General features: G+C 39.5%; 1 protein-coding gene across 5 annotated transcripts; it reads left to right on the top strand.

Annotated features, from left to right (window-relative positions):
- Window positions 1-7,464: 7,464 nt before the first annotated feature.
- cd9r (CD9 molecule related) lies at window positions 7,465-18,791 on the top strand. Of its 5 annotated transcripts, XM_078951347.1 has the most exons (10): window positions 7,483-7,597; window positions 7,833-7,938; window positions 8,422-8,527; window positions 8,735-8,832; window positions 14,063-14,137; window positions 14,214-14,315; window positions 14,461-14,556; window positions 17,050-17,133; window positions 17,356-17,611; window positions 17,881-18,120. In XM_078951347.1, exons 2-9 carry the CDS (start codon window positions 7,873-7,875, stop codon window positions 17,560-17,562), a joined length of 834 nt encoding a protein of 277 aa, XP_078807473.1. In that variant the 5' UTR covers window positions 7,483-7,597; window positions 7,833-7,872; the 3' UTR covers window positions 17,563-17,611; window positions 17,881-18,120. The 5 variants fall into 5 exon arrangements, with proteins under 5 accessions (XP_011476839.1, XP_004071863.1, XP_078807473.1 ...); XM_011478537.4 differs by having other exon boundaries at window positions 7,465-7,597; window positions 7,776-7,938; window positions 17,356-18,791; XM_004071815.5 differs by lacking the exon at window positions 17,356-17,611 and having other exon boundaries at window positions 7,472-7,597; window positions 7,776-7,938; window positions 17,881-18,791.
- The last annotated feature ends 260 nt before the right edge of the window (window positions 18,792-19,051 follow it).

The following is a 19,051-nucleotide window of genomic DNA, read 5'->3' as shown; positions in this document are numbered from 1 at the left end:
AATTATGCTAAATTTTGCTGTTTGTAGTTCTGATTTTTATAGACACATTAGAGCCGTTTTGTTGTGCTTTTGCGCCCCCTGGCGGATCACAAACCGCAGCGAACACAAACAGAAGCAATAACATCCTCCTCTGCTGAGGTCATCCTAGGACATTTTATAATCAAAAGCTTGAGCCAGAAATAGCAAATCATTTGTCATTTCTTAACAAGTGTAAAAAAAAGTGTTTCCCTTTAGTACTTCCCTTCATGACCTGATAGAGTAGAGACACATGTTTGGGTTGTAAAAGCTGATCGGATTTAAGATTTACAAATATTTTATGAGCTCAGACCAACAGTCCATTTGTGCGTGAGTGTCTGATAGAAAGTGCAGTGAATGAACACCCTTTTCACCCAGTGTCAGTGATTCACTCCATAAACTGTTTTGACTTTACCTCCATGGACTCTTCAATTGTCAACTGAACCTGCAATAATGAATTGCAAGGGGGGTCAGAGCACGCCGCCCGCTGCCTGTCTCAACACGGCAAGAGCAGGAAAAAATTACTCTTTGTAGTGGTAAATTGCCCTTTGAAGAGACCTCTAAAGGGATTTAAAATCCTTTCCGACTTGTCGTAAAGCTCATGTATTTCTTTGAGGGGAGTCGCTTCAGCTTTAAGACATGCTGATGATGACCTTGTTGATTTTAAATAGCCGTGGCTTTTGTGTGCACTTCAAATACATGTTTTGCCACCAACTCTGGAAATGCCGTCCCCTGGAACCATGCCATCAACAAGCACATCGTACAAGTATGCAAATTTAAAGTTTCGGTTTGAGTTTAAATGTGAAATTGATCATTATAATTTTATAATTTTGAAATACAAATTCAAACTTGATTTTTTTCGATTTCAAATTAGTGTCACAGTCTTCAGTTCTGTTTTGTTCTACCTGTTTTTGTGTGTAGGTTGGCTGTGGGTTCTGGCTCCACCTCTTCTCCTGTGGCTGTCCTTGATTGGCACACAGCTGTCTGCACCTTAGGCTCATTTGCCTGAGCTCTATTTAACTGTGTCCAATTTTGCTCTCTGTGTCGGAGTGTTGCTTGAGTTTGGGCTGTTTGTCCTGGTTCCTTCATGGAGTCATGCTAGTCTCAAGTCCTCTGTTATGTTTATGGAGTTTTTCCCCCACCTAGTGTGGTGTTTATTGGTTGTTAAAAGAACTCTGGATCTTTTTCCTTCAACCTTGGAGTCTAGTCCAGTGCATTTGGGTCATCCTGATATAATGTAAAAATTTGACCTCAAAGAGAAACAAACAAAAATTGTCCATGTACAGTGAATGAAAGTCTTTAAAGTGAGTACACTACACAATGTGATGCAAAGTATAGTGCCGTTTCCTGATCAAGAACAGCTAAGGTTGAATGTCACACTTTGTGGGTTTGAGTCCAGAAAGTCCTATGTACAAGGTGTTCTGCTTGAGGGTCCAAATGGCTTTTGGGAAGAAGGTCCTCCTTATCCTCTCTTTGATGGGATGAAGTCTCTGATGAGTCTCTCTTCATTACCCCTGAGGTCAAGGCCGCAGGGCAGTAGTTGTTCAGGCAGGTGGGGCTTATCAGGGATCACAAGTGATGATATGGTTTTAAAAGGAGCTCAAACATGAATTCAAATGTTCACATTCTCACAAGCACACAAAAATCCATATCCTTTTTTATCTCTAAATGCCCCACACCTGAGCTTTCTTAAATGCACCTCACTGTTTATCCTGGCCTACACCACCCAGTCCCCAGGTGAAGTACCTGCAAGCATAAATCTACATAAAGCCTTCTTTTAATGCAGCTACAAAACAGTCGGGTTGAAAAATTACACCATTTGTGGGAGATTAAAGATCCAGTCACGTAAAAAAATCCAGTTTCAGTTTGGGGTTTTAGCTTACAGGACATATTATATAACTGAAGCAAGGTTTTGAACAAGAGCAACAGTTTTTTACTCTATAAAACCCAATTTAAAACACAGATAAGCTCAGGAGTGTGTCTATCTTTAGCAGCAATAACTCAAAGTAAATATTTCCTGCATGATTGTTTCACATGGCGCCCTGGGCCACCGCCCACTTCGCCCACATCAAAAACCGCCACTGCCTGTGCTACACAATTGGTAAGTCTTTACTTTTGCCAGAAGCAAGCAGTGAGTAACATTAGTTGTACTGTAAAAATAATATTACTTGAGGAAAAGTTTAAGATGAAACCATGGTCTAGTGTTTTTCAACCGGAGTGCCGTGAGAGATGGTCAGGTGTCCCATGGGAAATTACCCATTTTCACCGATCTAAAACATTAACCATTGCCAAGATATCAGATCTGTGTCCAAACAGGCCCTGATAAAACACAGAGTAGTTAGGAATATTAAAGATCATAACATACTTTTTTCTGTTGATTTGATTCTAATAAAGACACTTTTATGAGAAAGACGGGACCGCACTTTAGCTGCAGCTTCAGTTGTTTTCGGAAAAGTCAATTTCTACTGTCTCTGCCAATCATTCCTGGACTCCTAACCATACGTCAGCAGTCTGACCAATCAGAAGTGGTTAAAGTCTTCACTTCCTTTTTCCGATTTAGCTCATAAAGTCTCCCAGTTCCAACAAAAATAAAAGCTAAAGCTCGTCTTTCGCGGTGTAGCTTTCCACAGTATCGGGTGTCAGACCGTGGAACAAGTGAACAAAACAATGAAGCTCAGAGACACAAGTCTGTCTGCCATCAACGTCAGTTTTTGTACTACATCTCCCATGATGCACTGTGTTAAAGTGTGTCTAACGTGTCTTAAACTTTTCTGCCACAATTATCACAAAAATGCCTGTGAGACTGTGGTTGGACGGTACATCAATACACACTATAGATTTTCTCCCTTTTTAATGATTGGATGCTGGTGTGCCGGGGGATTTTTGTCAAGGAGAAAGTGTGCCTTGGCTCAAAAAAGAAACAATGGTCTAAATATTTGACCCATCCCCTGATCTGCACTCACAGCCAACGTGGGAATTTCTAAAATAATTTACAGGTATTCCCCCAATCCTTGATGCTGAATGTCAAACAGGCGGCTATCAGGATCTATTTTAACGTTTTTGTTGACCCACCTTTAAATTTGAACCCATAAACCTCCAGCCCCTACAAAACCCTCACCAAGCTGGTCATTCAGATAACATTTAATATTCATACAGAATACTAAATTAGAGTGCAGTTCATTTTTATACAAACCCTGCTGCAAAGTGTGTTACCTTTTCATTATTACAGTTCCGTTCACCTGAATGAGTGTCCTCCACTTCAGACTTCCGTCAGAAAACTCTTGTTGGTCCAGGTGACATTCCTGTTCTTGGTGAAGCCTAGACCCCAGGCACACAAGCAAAACACTCATCTTGCCATACATGTATTTTGTTGCTTGCGCAACCAGCAACAAGGTTTTCCTGGGCCAGGAGTTATTAGCACAAGCTCAAGCATGTCTGAGCTTTGGGAAGCCGCAGATCATGTTGTTTGGGGAAGAGGTGCCACATTTTTCACCCCAGGGCAAAACCTAAAGAGTTGTGGTAAAAGTGGAACAAACATTGCTGTTGGAGGCCGGGGAAGAGTGTGTGAGACACCTGGGAATATTTATTTGAGGGGGGGAAATTACAGCAGAGGTTTTGCTAAGTCCTATAAAGTGTTGGATGGAAAAACACTAAATGTTGGTGACTCTGATTTTGTCTTTTTAATGGAGCTGCCTCACAACCTGGAAAGACTTCTAGTGGCCTCCCTATTGTTCCTCAGCACCTTGAAGAAATTTTGCATCTAGTTCCACTAAATGCAGCCACACTGGTTTAGTGCAACACATCACAAACCGGCCTCTGGTAAACGTTCAGATGTGACAGCAAGTATCTCAATCATTTTGTATTAACACAGAGGGTGAACTACAAATGCATTTCAAAAGAAAAGGATCGTTTTATTTGCCTCCTGATGAGAAGTGCTCTCTTCGAGCTGTAAATAGAGACACGGCAGCAGTCGACCGTCAACAAAGTGCAAGCTCAGAGAAAAGAACATTCCGTAAAAATTAATAATCTCTCAAAAAAGAATTAATGTCTACATTTATGTGAGCAGATTTTTTTTCATTGTTGGTTTTAGTTTGAAAAACGGATGAAGGAATGATCCACAGATTCACGGTTGGCTGAAAGCGAACAGGCATGGATGGCTGATGAATGGGATTGACAGATTCATTAGCCAATGATGACATTTGTTAACCTGGCATGTTAGAAGAGTCTCAATATTCACCCCATGCATTTATCTCACAAATACAGAGAGATTCACAAATGAGAGGCGATTCATAAATGCACATTCTGTAATTCGTATCATCTGTTAGTTTATGTTACAAGTGTACCTCAAAATTATGCTTGTGAAACAGTTTGTGTGAATTTGTGAAACACTTCCTGTGGATTTGTGAATTTGTGTGACATGTTTGCATAAATATATATTTGTGAATCAGAGCGTGTGTATTTGTGAAACCGTTTGTATGCATTTCTGATTATTGAGACTGAATTAACTCTATACTTTTCTATACTTTGAACAAAACCTGAAAGTGCTGGATTTTCTCTTTTCATTGCTTATATAACTTTTTAAAGACTATATTAGTGTAGTTCTTGATAATTCGAGAGATTCAAAAATACAATATACACATAAACTAATAACTACTATTTTTTTGCAAAAACTAATGTTTTTGCTGCTGTTGCCCCCAATCTTTTTTTTTTGGGGGGGGGGGGGGGGGAGAGGATTAAGCTCAACGAAATAAAGAAATAACAAGTTAAAGATCAACAATATTGAATGAGGTTTCAAATTCAACTATTTGGATTATACAGAGAATTAGTTTACCTTTAGTATCAGTGGCGCACTTAGCAGTTTGAATAATAAAATGGAGCCCTCTGCAGCGGTTGCATGAAATATATATCTTTTTAATCCTTACCTATAGGGTAAAACTTCAAATAACTTCCTTACAGATTGAATTTTAGAAAACGTCAGTGTCAAGAATCCAGATGTTTTGATGAGAATTTATAAACTGAAATCACATTTAAATGTTAAAGACAAGTTTTTAATATACATCATTTTTACTTGGACAAACATTACATTTATCCTATACATTAATATGTTCATCCTCACCTCCGAGAAGGAACAAATGATGATTTTCTGTTTATTTCCTAATTTGTCAGTTTTACTAAAGAAGCAAAAGAAAAAGTTTTTTTTATTCTGTTCTTGTTTTTCCTATTTTATCTGTCTTCAAGCACTTTTGGAAGTTTTTCAACAAATGTCTTGCTTTCTCTTTGCATTTTCCTCTTTTCACATCCCCTCTGACCATTCTGCTTCTTTTAACCACTTTTTTAAAAATTGCTTTGAATAATCATTTAATCTCTGCCAGTGTTGCCAGATAGAGTCATGGTTTCCCAGCCAAAAAGTCATCTAAAAACAACCAGACTCAGCAAAACTAAACAACAACAAAAACACCCAAACTATTCATCAGTGATCAATAAGCAGTAATTAATTATACATTATTTATTACTTCCTGATTTGATTGAGAGTCCAACTTTAACACATTTTTGATTAAATTACATCCACTATTTATCAGTGAGTCAGAAAAATATAAAATAACAGACTCCTATTCAACTTTATTAACAACCACTGATCTTTTGCTTAAATGTTAAGAACAATCAATAAAATAACAAAAAAGAAAATTGAAAAAAAAAATTTAAACACTGCATGAGTTCTAGTTTAACTTAATAACCTATCATGAACAAAAGTGGAAATTGTTCTTGTATTTTTATGTTTCATGAATTTAGGAGAGATAAAACTTAAGCAAAACGTTTGCAAACATTTCCAAGTATTAAATAAAACATTAAGAACTGAATTAAATATCACCTGAAATAGTCCAAAAAGTATTTTTTGGTTTTTACCAATTATTTTTTAAAATAAATTTTGCGCAACACTGATGCTCGGCTAACAACCTGTCTCTAAATGTCTTGAAGACCAAAGAACTCAAATCAGACTTTGGAAGACACGACCACACGCCGCTCTACAAAGAAATGGAGAATGTGTGGACAGTTTCTCCTCAATCAGGTTCCTGGGCATCACCATCTCTGCTGACCTGTCCTGGTCAACCATTATCAGGGCCACGGTGAAGGAGGATCAGCAGCAGCTGCCCTTCCTCTGCATCCTTGTTGCCTGGAGCAGAGGTTGCTGGTTAGCTTCTATTGCTGCTCCAAGGCGAGTAACCTCACCTACTCCCTGAATGTGTGGTAATGGCTCCATGGCACTGGACAGAAAGGCTATGCAGAGGATCATCAACACAGCCCAGGCCATCACTGGCTGCCCCATGCCCTCCTTGAGATCATTTCAAAACACCACTGCCAAAAAAGAACTATACCAATCTTCTGACCCAACCCGCCTCCCACCTGTTTGACTTGATGCCCTCAGGATGCCGCTATGGGTCAATCAAGTCACAATCCACCAGATTCACAAACAGCTTGACGTCTGCTTTAGCGGTTCTTCTGTCTCTCTGTGACCCAGTTTGACGACTAGCTGTGTCTTGAAGCAGAAGACACAGTGAAAGAATTTAAAGTGGTAAATTCTGACACCCCCATCCCATCCATTTTTTTTTAGATATATCATTGGTTCACAATCTGTGAAGTTACAGCGAATAAATATTTCTAGAGGGTAGTGTAGTTTAGAGGACTTTACACTGAATCTGGGATATAAAAAGGACTTAATTGACTTTAAAAGTTTATTTGTACAGGCAAACATTTCAGATGTAATCGGTGGATCAAGTTATAATTTACATTGGAGTTTCCTACAAGCTTTCTTTGACCGTAAATTAAATATATAAGTCAGCAATTGTAAAATGGTAGATTAAATCCTGCAATAGTTGGTAATTGTTTGTGGTTCTGTACAGACGATTACGGCTTTGTTTCTGAAACCAAATCCAGTATTATCCAGTATTATTAAATCCAGTATTATTGAGTAACAACTTTAGGTTTTTACAAGTTAAGAATTTGAAAGAAGTCTGAATTGACATGTTTGGTGTAACAGACTGAATTGAGTCTTTTTTTAAAGTCTTTCTGCACCTGGAAAGCAGACGCAGCTCATTTCCTGTTCTGTGTTTTCGTGATTTTTACATCTGTTTCAGTCACGTGAGTCATCAAAGCATCGCTATTTAATGATTTCACCATATTCCACCAGTATTTGTCTCCTTGAAATGTAGTTAGTGTTAGCTCACTGTAATACCTGCGTTTTGAAAGAATTTATATTTTTTGTCATCATTTTATTAGGGTTTTCAGTTTCAACAAATAAAAAAAAACACATTCTTTAACATAATTTGGTCACAACTAATACTTCAAACAACATAGCTTTCGTTTAACTAAGTTTCGTTTCTTTGGGTCCCCCCCCCCCCACGTTAATACCGTAATGTTTATTTTTATTTCTCACCTCATAGGTGACTCACCATGTCATTCAAAAGTCTTAGCCAATAGCAGAGCAGAATAAGGCAATGTGGGCGGGCCGACACCTACTTAAAACGCCAGAGAAAGTCTCCACTGCACCAGAAGTAGCAGCAGGAGCTTAAATTCCCAGGAAGAGGTAAACGGTGTCGTTCAGGAAACTGTCACGTTTAGACCTATTTCTATTTATTTTTAAATTAGGATAAAGGTTATATCAACCATTTAACAAAAAACGATCTATTTAGAGTGTAAATGGATTTAAAAAAGCTTGTGTGTGTATTTTAGCTTCGGATTTAGACGCTACCTTTCCTTTCTAGAACTAAGTCTTCATCGAAGGCCTTAGTTCCGCGCGCTCATCCTCTTCCTCCCTCCAGCCTTTTGAAGTGCGCGGCTGAACCGACAGACAGGCTCATCATGGCTGTGGATGGATGTGGAGTCGTGTGCAAATACATTCTTGTCCTTTTCAACATCATCTTTTCGGTAAGTCTGGGGAAATTTTATTGATAAATAAATAAAGGCGAACGTTTAAAGTGTGGGAAACAGAAGGAAAATGTGTTGTTGTTAGTGGAGTCAGATTATTCCAGCAGATTTTCTAACGGAGACGTGCAGATCATGGGCTGAAACGGAAAGTGGTTTCGTTTTCATGGAAAGACATTTTTAGCTCTGAAGGTTTATCTAAAAATCGTATTATTTCTGTCTAATAATTAAAGGCATGTTCTGAACTCCCTTCCTTATTTCTCCCTTTTTCCCTTCTGCTTACTTCTAATTTGAATTAACACAATTTTAAGGAAAACGATGAATGAACATATTTTTAATGTTTTCTTTCTGCCCCTAAAATCACACAAAGATTGGCTACATTTGTCATGTGACATCTTGAGAAAAACATGTTTTTCTACTCCACACAGACACGTTTGTACTACATGCGGATGTGACACCTAAAAGTGAGATGTGGTTCTCCTGCAGGTGGTGGGCCTGGCCTTTCTTGCTCTCGGCCTGTGGCTGAGATTCAGCGATGGCACCAGAGGAATCTTCAACGTCGAGGCCCTCAACTCCAGCGCCTTTGTTCTAGGTTAGAGCGTGATCTTTAATTCAATTCAATTCTATTTATACAGCCCAACATTACAACAAAATTCATCTCAATGGGCCGGTAATTGTTTAATGAACATGAAGGCACAGAATTCAATAGCTGAACTAAACTAAACAGACTTTTAGTCTTAGACTTTGAAGCCTGACTTTGCCTTACATTTGCCTTTCATCTGATCGCTGCCGTCTGCAGGCGTGACCGTGCTGATAGTCCTGGGCTCCGTCATGCTGGTTGTGGTGGTGTTTGGAGACTACGGTGCCTGCAGCGAGAAAAGATGCGCCTTGCAGACGGTGAGCTCCTTATGTGACTCAATTGTGCGGAAATCGTTAATACCCGTTGAGCAACGGTAACCTGCCTTTCCTTTGTTCAGATTGCATCACTTTAATAAACTGTCGGACTGGAAAGGAAACTTCAGATGACAGAAATATGATGAAACCACACATTCGGTTGTGTTTTACATCACCGCTCTCATCTGTGTTGCCCAACTGAATAACATTTTCTTCCAGACAGGCGGGGCTTTCTTCCTAAAGGGTCACTCTGGTGCCCTTGTTAAAGGAATACAGGTTTTTAAAACATCAGGTGATGCAGGATTTATGATTGCACTTCGAATAAATGTGGCGGCGATTCAGAAGGTGACCGTCTATGACGCTGAAATGGGTCTTTTCATCCGTGCAGAGATGCAGATAAAAAATTTGGACTAAACACAAAACATTTTCTCGACGTTTAGAAGCAGAAAAGTAACACAAAAGGCTTTTTCCATTTAGTGGAAAGTTTATATAGATATATATACATTCCTCTGTCTGGGAGCTTCTCATGTTAGTTAACAGTTTAACAGCATGCTTTTTTTTTTAAATCGATTGTGCTTTAACCCTCGTGCTATCTTGTGGGGTCCAGATGACCCCACCCTTACATTGACATGTTATCCCTACCATGATAAAGGGGGAGAGGATTTCATGTAATCCATGGAAACCAGTAAAGATCACAAATCATTGAGGAAAAAGGTTCAGTGCCCTGTCTTGTGGGGTCCAGATGACCCCACTTCCAACCGTTAACGTGCCTCAAAGGCACGTTAACAGTTGGAAGTGGGGTCATCTGGACCCCACAAGATAGCACATAGGTTAAAAGGCCTATATCAGCTAAAATCTTTTTTTTTTAGCTTTTAAGTGTATTCGATTGTTCATTCCTCACTATAAACAAGTTGACGTAGACCAGTGTGAACAGCCCCTTCCAACACTGCCCCCAGACGCCGGGTGTCTGCGGTATTTGTGTTGCGAGCATTGTAGCGATGGCCAAGAAACTCTCATTCCATTTAGCGTTTCAACTTCGTGCGGTGGCATACGCCCAAGAACATTCTGGTGAGGAATCTGCACGACATTTAGGGGTGGATCCTAAATGTGTCCGAGAGTGGCACGAGCAGATGGATGATCTGGTTTGAGCAAGCGGAAAAGGTGCGCGCGTCTCCAGGAAAATGATCCGCATGATTTTTGATTATGAGATCGATGCATCAAAGAGAAAAGAAACGTTCACAGCCGGTGCTAATCATAGCATTATACAATCTTCTAATCATTTTCCATGTCTGAGCTGGCGTCCGTACGGTGTGATAGTTCCAGTATTGCTTATCATTTTTGCAGCACTGGTAAAGTTCAGACTGGGGACGTGAGGGACTGTAAACTAGTGGAAGAGCATTTAAACAAATGGATGATGGGAAGTCAGGGTAGGATTACTCTGCGCCATTAGCCCCGCCCACAACTCGGAGGTGAATTTCTAATGAACTCCTGCTGCTCTACAGAAACCATGTCCAAGAAAACGACACTGTTTTAATTTTATTTTTTATTTTAGCTTCAAACGGCATAATCCTACTTTAAAGACTGCTGGGAACGCTTAGACAATAGGTGATCGGAGTGGGACTTCCCTGACTTGTCTTTTCCATTTCCCTTCAGAAGGGGCACTGCAGCAAATTTTTCTATAGCTGCAGTCAAAGCATCAGCCTGAGACCACAGGACTTGTCTTAGTTTCTTAGCTTTAGTCACCCAAAAAAAAGTATTTTTATACGTAAAAATATATGTGATTAGAGCTGACGGTGTGGGATTGTTGATCACTGCGGTGATGACCTCATCACCGCAGTGACGCGGTTATCATCACAACCTGATGTGTGATTAAGGAAACTGTGACACAGACTCAAATGACTTCTCTTTTTTTTTACAGTGGGTCTGTTTGTAAAATGACAGATTAATCAGATTTTCTTTACATCAGCAAAGAGAACAAACACATGTTCCCGTCATATGTGAGACAATAGCCTAATTCACGGAACGATTCCGAATTTCCACACAGCTGTTGCGTAATATATCCCCAGTTCTGTTTTCATCATAACTCAGCCTCCCAGAAAGCAGATTGATGTGGTTCATCAGCTTCCATTTTTGGCAGTAATAGATTACTAAGTAAAAACCACCAAAACAAAGGTCTTTTTTTTTTTTTTTCTAATAGAAAGCCATTTTAGCACTGAGACAACTCAATTCATGCGCATATTATCCTTCAGAACATAAAAACGAATAAAAAAAAGGATTAAATCGTTACAAATTGCGTATTTCTCATTAAAATAATGGAATATTTTCTGTGTGCTGAGGTGTCTTAACTTGAAGTTAAGTCTATCTGCCTCACTTTTAACCCTAGAGCACTATCGCCGGGTGATTTTCACCTGAGCAAAACTATTTACGTGAATCTCAGTATGTCGCGTGTCAAGTAGTCTGCCTCGCATGTCCCAGGAATGGGGGGGGGACCAAATACCAAGTTTCTAGTATCATTTTAATGTTTTTTAGGAATTTTTTGTTCTCAAATTCCTAATTTATCAGTAATTTTTGAGCATGTTTTTAAAAATGTCCTGTTTCTTTTTCATTTTGTTACACATGCCACAGTTAAATATAAGAAAACTCCTCTAATTTATCACGTGTTGTCATGTTTTGATCTATTTTTTAATGACAATTAGTTTTTTGTCGTGTATATTATATCGGGTAAAAGTTACCCGGCAAAAGTGATGCTGTAACTTTTTATAACGAAAGTATTATAGGGTTAAGATGACGTGGATAAATATAACAACATAAAACGATAGTACTGTCTTAAAACTGGAACTTTTCAAATATAATAATAATCGTGAATCCACTGTGTTTGGAGTCTCATGAGCACCGTCCTCGTAACAACTGTTGCAGTTAATCCATATTCTGAGTAGAAACGCCGCAGCTTTGTCATGTAAAATGTGCATGTTTGTGGGGAACCATTGACTGAATAAGAGAACTGGACTGAGTGATCCCTCACCCAAACAGGAAGTACCCGCTGGCTACTAGAAGGCAAAATCCTTTCTGTAGAGAAATAATGTTCCCCTCATACAGTCCATGTGTGGAGCATGACCCATACATTTGGAAACTTCCACCATTGGATTTCTACACTTGTAATGAGATTTTCTAACAGTAGGTGGCAGCTTGGGTTCTTCCAATGCAAGCGATTTTAGGACAGGTAAACGCTGCTTAGACCAGGGGTCTGCAACCTTTAGCACTAAAAGAGCCAGTTGGTCCAGTTTCTTAGTGACCAATGTGACCAACATATGTTTTTGTGGTCATTTAGCCTTAAATTCTACCTTTTAATATTTTTGCAGTGATTGAATTATAACAGTGCTTTTTTCCATAGAAATCTTTTTGAATTTATTTTACTTTTGATACCAGCACACGAGTTACTTTCAAAATAAAATACTTCGTGTCAAATCAGATCCTCTCAGATTTACTTGAAATAAATCTATCATCATATGCGCTGTTATCCTTCTTCTTGTACTATCTAATATAAATATTACACCGTTGGTGTAGATTTTTTGTAAATCTAAACATCTACTATATAATTTTCTTCAAGATTACTAAAGATGGAAGAGATTTTAAGATGGAAAAGCATTTATATACTTGGGGAATGTTGCCTCTAAACAGCAACTAGACGCCGTGGAGCAGCAGATGAGAAGATGAGCTTGAAGCTCATTTTAATAATAAAACAATCTGATGGTAGATTAAAGCTTTTACCATCATTTTGCTGAGTTATATGACATGTTACAAATCGAAACATAAATGACACATTTTACTAAAACAAATGAATCCCATTATATCCTCAAACTAATAACTTTTCTATTCAAAGTCCAACTAGAGCAGGGGTGTCAAACTCATTTTGGTTCGGGGGCCACATTCAACCCGTCTGATCTCAAGTGGACCAGTAGCGTAAAGCTTTATTCTTGTTTTTTTACCCAATTGGAACACACGCCTCAACCAACATGGTAGCCTTATCATTTCTTATTACACATTCATTCACAGAGACCAATGGATCTTAAATAAAATTAATTTCACTTTAAAAAATATTGGTTTGTTCAATTTTATACAGACTGAATATTTTAAATCTGACACTGAAGCAATCCTGATAATAAATTCAAGAGTGGCTAAAGAAAAAAATGAAACATCTTCCTAAAATCTAAACGTCCAAAGGATGACAAAATTACACTAAATTAAACTTGCAAACATTTGTGAACATAAGAGTTTGGAGTTAACCTCCTTTCTCTCCTGAAAATTCACCCGTCCATAGATATCAGGATTCAAAATCCTGTGCAGAAACACATTTACTGTCATTCAAGTGTGCAAAACACAATGAAATGTCCATTATTATTATCATTCATTATTATAAGAATCTTTTCCTGGTTTCTGCCTGAATTTTGTGGCAACACCTGCCTTCTTCCTGACCTTTGATGGAAGCGCCATCAGTGACCAAAATTACTTCATGTGACCAGTTCACTTCAACATTGTCCAGCACAGTAACTAGAGAGCTGACTATGTCATAACTCGCCATGGGAATGGACTAGAAACTTGCTTTTTTAAACATCCTTATGATTTTTACTCTTCATGTGTGGGCCGGACTAAACCACCTGGCGGGCCGGATAAGGCCCGCGGGCCGTATGTTTGACACCCCTGAACTACACTCACAATGGATTTGGGGGGCAGTGGCTCAGAAGGTTAAGCAGGTAGTCCAATGATGGAAGGGTCGGCGGTTTGATCCCCGCTTTTCCCAGTCAACTGTTTTGTCCTTGGGCAAGACACTTCACCCCCCCCTGCCTCCAGTGTGGCTCCACTGGTGTGTGAATGTGAATGAATGTCCCAGTGATGGTCAGAGGGACCGTAGGCGCGAACCGGCAGCCGCGCCTCTACCATCACCAAGTTTACATAAGGAGTGAATGAATAATGGACACATTGTAAGCGCTTTGAGCGTCTGGAAAAACACAAATAAATCTAATCCATTATTATTATTATTATTTATAAAGGAGGCACACGTGGCTCTGGAGCTTCAGGTTGCAGAGCTCTGGCTCAGCTAATCAGCTCGGTTAGGTGCTTTTGTCAGGAAAATCTGCTTCTTTCTGATCAGTGGAGAAAGTCTGTCAGTTTCTTGTGTGAAGTAAAAACACATTTGGAAAAGTGAAATACTTATGGAGTTCTTCCTCTTCTTCAGTTCATCGTCCTCCTTTTCTTCCTGGCTGTGGCTGAAGTGGTTGTTGGAGTGCTCGCCTACACAAGCAGGGATGAGGTAGGAGCTGTTTCACAGTCCAATAAAAGATCTTGAAAGATGAAATGTATCATTTCTTTTTTCCTTTGCTGTAAAGGTTGGCCGCAGGCTCGGCGAGTTCTACGTCAGCCTGTATACTCTGTACGCCAACAACAATGACCCCGCCCTGGCCATTACGCTCACTTTCATCCACAACACGGTACGTCCTTCTTCACTGAGATAAACCTCTCAAAGGAAGTTTAAATGTTCAGGTTTTGCGCTTCGGTCTATAACACAGTTAAATGTCCAATATTAGTGAAAATGATTGACAGGCTAAAGCGGACTTTGTCTTTGTGGCTCTGCAGCTCCACTGCTGTGGAGTGACTGGAATCTCCCTGGTGGAGATCGTTAAGAAGACCTGTCCCAAACCTGATGGCTTCATGGAGAGCCTGGTCATGGCTGTGAGTAGACACCGAGTCACTGGTCCTGCAGGCCGTACTTACAGTCACGTGAAACTCCTCCCTACCAAAACCCGATGAACAGTAAATAGAAACAATTCAAGGCCAAACTGAGCTTTGCTGCCAAACACACATGCAGTGTGTGTCTACGACATTTAGAGAAAATACTAACTTTTAGTTTGATGTGTCTGCAGCAGTTCAGCTTTGGAACTGAAACAAAGACTTTATAAAGTTTTCTTTAATTGTGTTTAGTGACTTTAAATACACAAGTCCTTTAATAAATAACCAGGAAATAACTTTAAAATATAATAACCTGGAATTATACAGTAGTTACCATTTAATCCACAAAGTATCTGAGTTAGTAACTCAATTACTCTTTATTAAAAGTTATTAATCACCAGGAAAAGTAATTTTCTGTATTAAATTAAATGGACATTTTTTATGTACAGCTTTCAATATTTAATGCATATTAACAGTATTTTTCTAGTTATTAAACCTATAGAACTCTCAAAACTTGAACTAGAAGAGATTCTTGTTTATAGTGTGTATAGAAGTCTGTCCTCATCAGATTCTAACATCTCTCTCTCCTTTGAGTGTTTCACTGCAATGAGCAGACGACATTATTTCCCATTGAAGCTCGAGTGAAACACTCCGGGTCTTCACCTCAAGAGTCACACTCAGCACAAACCCGTCCCCCAGCGTCCCTCTACTCCTCCGCTGATGTGGAGTGTCACTGAGAAAGAACACTTTGCTGAATTCTCCAGACTTATTTATTCATCCCTTTAATACCAGATCTGTGACAACCAATAACAGTCTTTACGAACCATTCTAACTCTGCCAACGAATTTGGACGCATAGCTGATTTTCTTAGATTCCGAATTCCTTCACGCTAGTTACGTAAACAGTTAAAGAGTTATGGAAATTCAAATGTAGTTACAGCTGTGGTGTTTGTCACTACCTGTTACCTCAACAAACATATAGGTGTAGTAGCATAAAACACACAATGGATGACTTTTAAGGTTTTTATTGAATAAAGGGAGGGGAGGTAGGGACCAAGGTTGGGCCAGAGTAAGGAAATAAATAGAACAAACACAGCTCTTAAACAGAAACAAGAAAACAAAAGTCTCACTGACTTATCTACAAAAAAAGTTTCAAAACATAGAAGTGCCACCAACCAACTTCCCTAGTGTGCATAACAGAAGGCAAGCTACATGAGGTGTACAGGGTACCCCGTCTTACCTGTCCACAAAGCTCCCACACTCTCCAGTATAAAGAGACAAACACATTCATCTGCATGCTGATCCATAAGAGCTTGTATGCAGACCTGGTGGCTGGCTCTGGCGCCTGATTGAACAGCTCATCAGGTCTCCACCAAGTGTCGTCACTCACAGGAAGCACATGCAGAGGAAGGAAGAAAAAGGAAAGAACAGTGCTAAACCCCTGCATGTAACACTACCCGATCTGTAACAGCTACGCAATCGGTCGAAAATTCGTCTACTTCTGCTAAAGCGTTTCACGGTCAGAGTATGTCTTCAGATGTTGACAACAGTAACGACCTTTTATAATGGTTTTAATAATAATAAGTTTATTTTAATGTTAATGTTGACAAAAAGTGAAGGAATAACGAAAAGTTCCCGATCAGGACTGCATGATCCTGAAAGGGACGACACGAGGACTACCAATCTTTTCTTCTTCTCCGTTTTGTTTGATGGCAGTTAACTCCTCAGCGTAGCAGAAAACCGTCAGGTACCGACACTTCATGAACTCCACTAACACAGACATGTTATTAACGTGTTGCAGATGCCCACAGGCATCGTAAAGTTCTCCTCAGTTCTCTTCTTTTTAAACAGAGAGGAAGACTCCAAGCTTTCATGATGTCATCTATCAGAGAGATTTTCGTTGTCTGAAATTATGCAGCGTTGCATTTAAGCAACATTTTATAATTTTTCGGCGCTGTAATGCAGTTGTTGGAAGCTCTGTGTTGTTGAGAAAAACATCAATTCTGGTGATCATCGAGTTATCTGCTGTTTGAATGACTCCAATATTTTTAAATAAATGTAAGGCATTTTTTATTTTAATCATTTATTAACGTATTACAACTTAAACAATCTTGGAACAACCAACGTACTTAAAATATCCAAATTAAAGGAGCGGGAAGCTGTCGCAAATCGGGAAGCGACAGTGTCTAAGGGTTAAGGACAATTTACTGCCTGCCATGACACTTGGTTGGTCAAGCTGCAGAGTGGTTTAAAGGCTAACACAGTTCTCTTTAAAGAGATAAGCGTCTTTAGAGGAGATGCAAAAATATCAAACTTAAAATTCAGTGATGCTTTAATTGGATTTTCTGCAAAATGCAGTAAGGAAGGTGTGTAACCTCAAATTCTTGACTGGGATGAATAGAAATAGCAGTTTAAGTGAAACTGACTGGGATGCTGTTGTGGTTTAGATGTCATGCTTCACAAACTTAAAAAACAACATTTTGTGTTTTCTGTACAGAATTGTCCTACAACCATTTTAAACGTCTTTGACAGAAGGGCGTCGCTGGTGTTGGGCGTCTTCCTGGGAACCGGAGCTCTTCTGGTAGGCAAATCCGGCTCATTTGATGCCCTAGCTTACAGAAAGATTTAAAGCAACAAAGATCAAAGAAATGCATCTGGTCTGTTTAAAGTCTGAATCTTATATTCTGCCTCTGTTTTGTCTTTTGTCGCTTTGACCTCCTCTCTAACTGAAACTCCTCCTCTGGCCTGTCTGTCACTGTTTTGTTTTTTTTCCTCTTGTCCTCCCAACGATTGCTTTTCCAAGTTTGTAGCGCTCATTTGCAGCGTGACCCTCAATGCCAAGATTCGTCAGTCTGCCTCGCCTCCCCAGTACATAATCCTGACTCAATCCACCGCTGCCCTGACTGTCTCCCAGCCGCCTCAGCAGGACTTCGGTTCTCCACCCCACCCGTACCAGGACCCCGTTGTCTTCACCCCCCTGTCTGCAGCAAACATCCCCATCCAGGCTTAGCCTTCAGTACCAGCAGCTCTTTCTCTGTCAGTCTGAAAGGAGCAGCAGGGTGTGCTTTCTGTTGTTTTAACCTCTTCTTAGTGCTTTAGTCCGTTAAATTCATTCAAAACTCTGTCGGTCTTTCCCCACTTTGTTTTTTATTTTCCTGAGAGCACGCCTCTCCTTGTTTTCACGCATTAACAGATGCGGCGCTGCTTGACGTCTGTGCTTGGTTGTGTGATTTGGTTGAAACCCTTTAGCTAGGGTGAAAGTTGACTGTTCTGGTGAGTCCCGTGGCTGCTCTTTACCGTCCGGCGTTCTTCTGTGTCCACATAACAGATTACTGCCCTGGTCTGCTCCATCATTCTCCTGAAGCACATCAAGAGGAGCCACCACGCCGTTACCACCTACTATTCCACCGTTTACTGAGGAAGATTCCTGCACCTCAAAGTCCGTCAGTAAAGATGCCAATCGACTGATCTGTGTTTACAGAGACTTTCATTTTTAATGTGAAAATGTCTTGACTACAGTCTCGGACAGACACAAAAATCACCTTGAACTAAATGTTACGCCCTAAAATATGATGTTGAAGCTCACTGTAGGAGCTTTCATAACTTGAAGTTAAACATTCATTTGACAGAAAAAGCTTTATTTCAGCAGATCCATTTCCAGGCCTCCTAACATTAAAAAAACAACACAACTGTGAACTTTTGATGTTGGTGCATTCAGAGAATTCACTGGATTATGCATGAATATTATTAAAGGGAAAAAGGATTCATGGTGATTGTTCTAAAGATTTTTGAGCTTTTTTACTGTCATTTCCATTAATAACTTGAATTTTAAGGTTTTCTGTGCCTTGTATAAAATTCCCTTATCCATCACAGCAGTGTTGGTGTACTGTTTGGCCCTTCAGCTTAAGTCTGTTTAGTTTTTTGTTTTTTTACATACTTTTTGATTAATTTTGTATCCACTACCATCTGTTTGGGTTTGTTTTTTTTAGAGGGACGTTTTAAGGATTTGAACCAAAACTGTCACTTTTCTAAAGAATTCTTTGTGCAAGTCAGTCTTTTTTTTTCTACATTTGTATTTGAAACACTTCGCTTTACTAAAAGTTTCATAAACAAACAGCTGAATGGCTTCAAATGTGCATGTTTAGCCTTCCTGACCAATAGCGGTGTTGTGCTTTGATAGAAAGACATGCTTTGTAGCTGTGTGATCCACGTTTCCATTAAACTCATAAAACCCCGCTACAGCAGTGTGAAAGCATCTTTTCTTTATTCAGCAATGCTAAGACCCCGGAGCAGCATGTGAACTTCCTATTTGAAGCTGATTTGAAAACCAATTTTTCAACAATAAGCTCAGTGTAAAACTTGCCGAAATCTAAAAATGTTCAAATTCGTAAAATTGATTATGTAAATCAAGAAGGTCCCGTCAGCTGTGCTTTAATGTGCAATGTTCTCCCAAATCCTGCCATCATTTAGACGTCCAAGTCCGTACTATAGAGATATTA

Source organism: Oryzias latipes, chromosome 8, assembly GCF_053564925.1.
Source record: "Oryzias latipes strain Hd-rR chromosome 8, Olatipes_Hd-rR_3.1".
Lineage (NCBI taxonomy): Eukaryota > Metazoa > Chordata > Actinopteri > Beloniformes > Adrianichthyidae > Oryzias > Oryzias latipes.
This window is presented reverse-complemented; position numbering and strand designations above follow the sequence as displayed.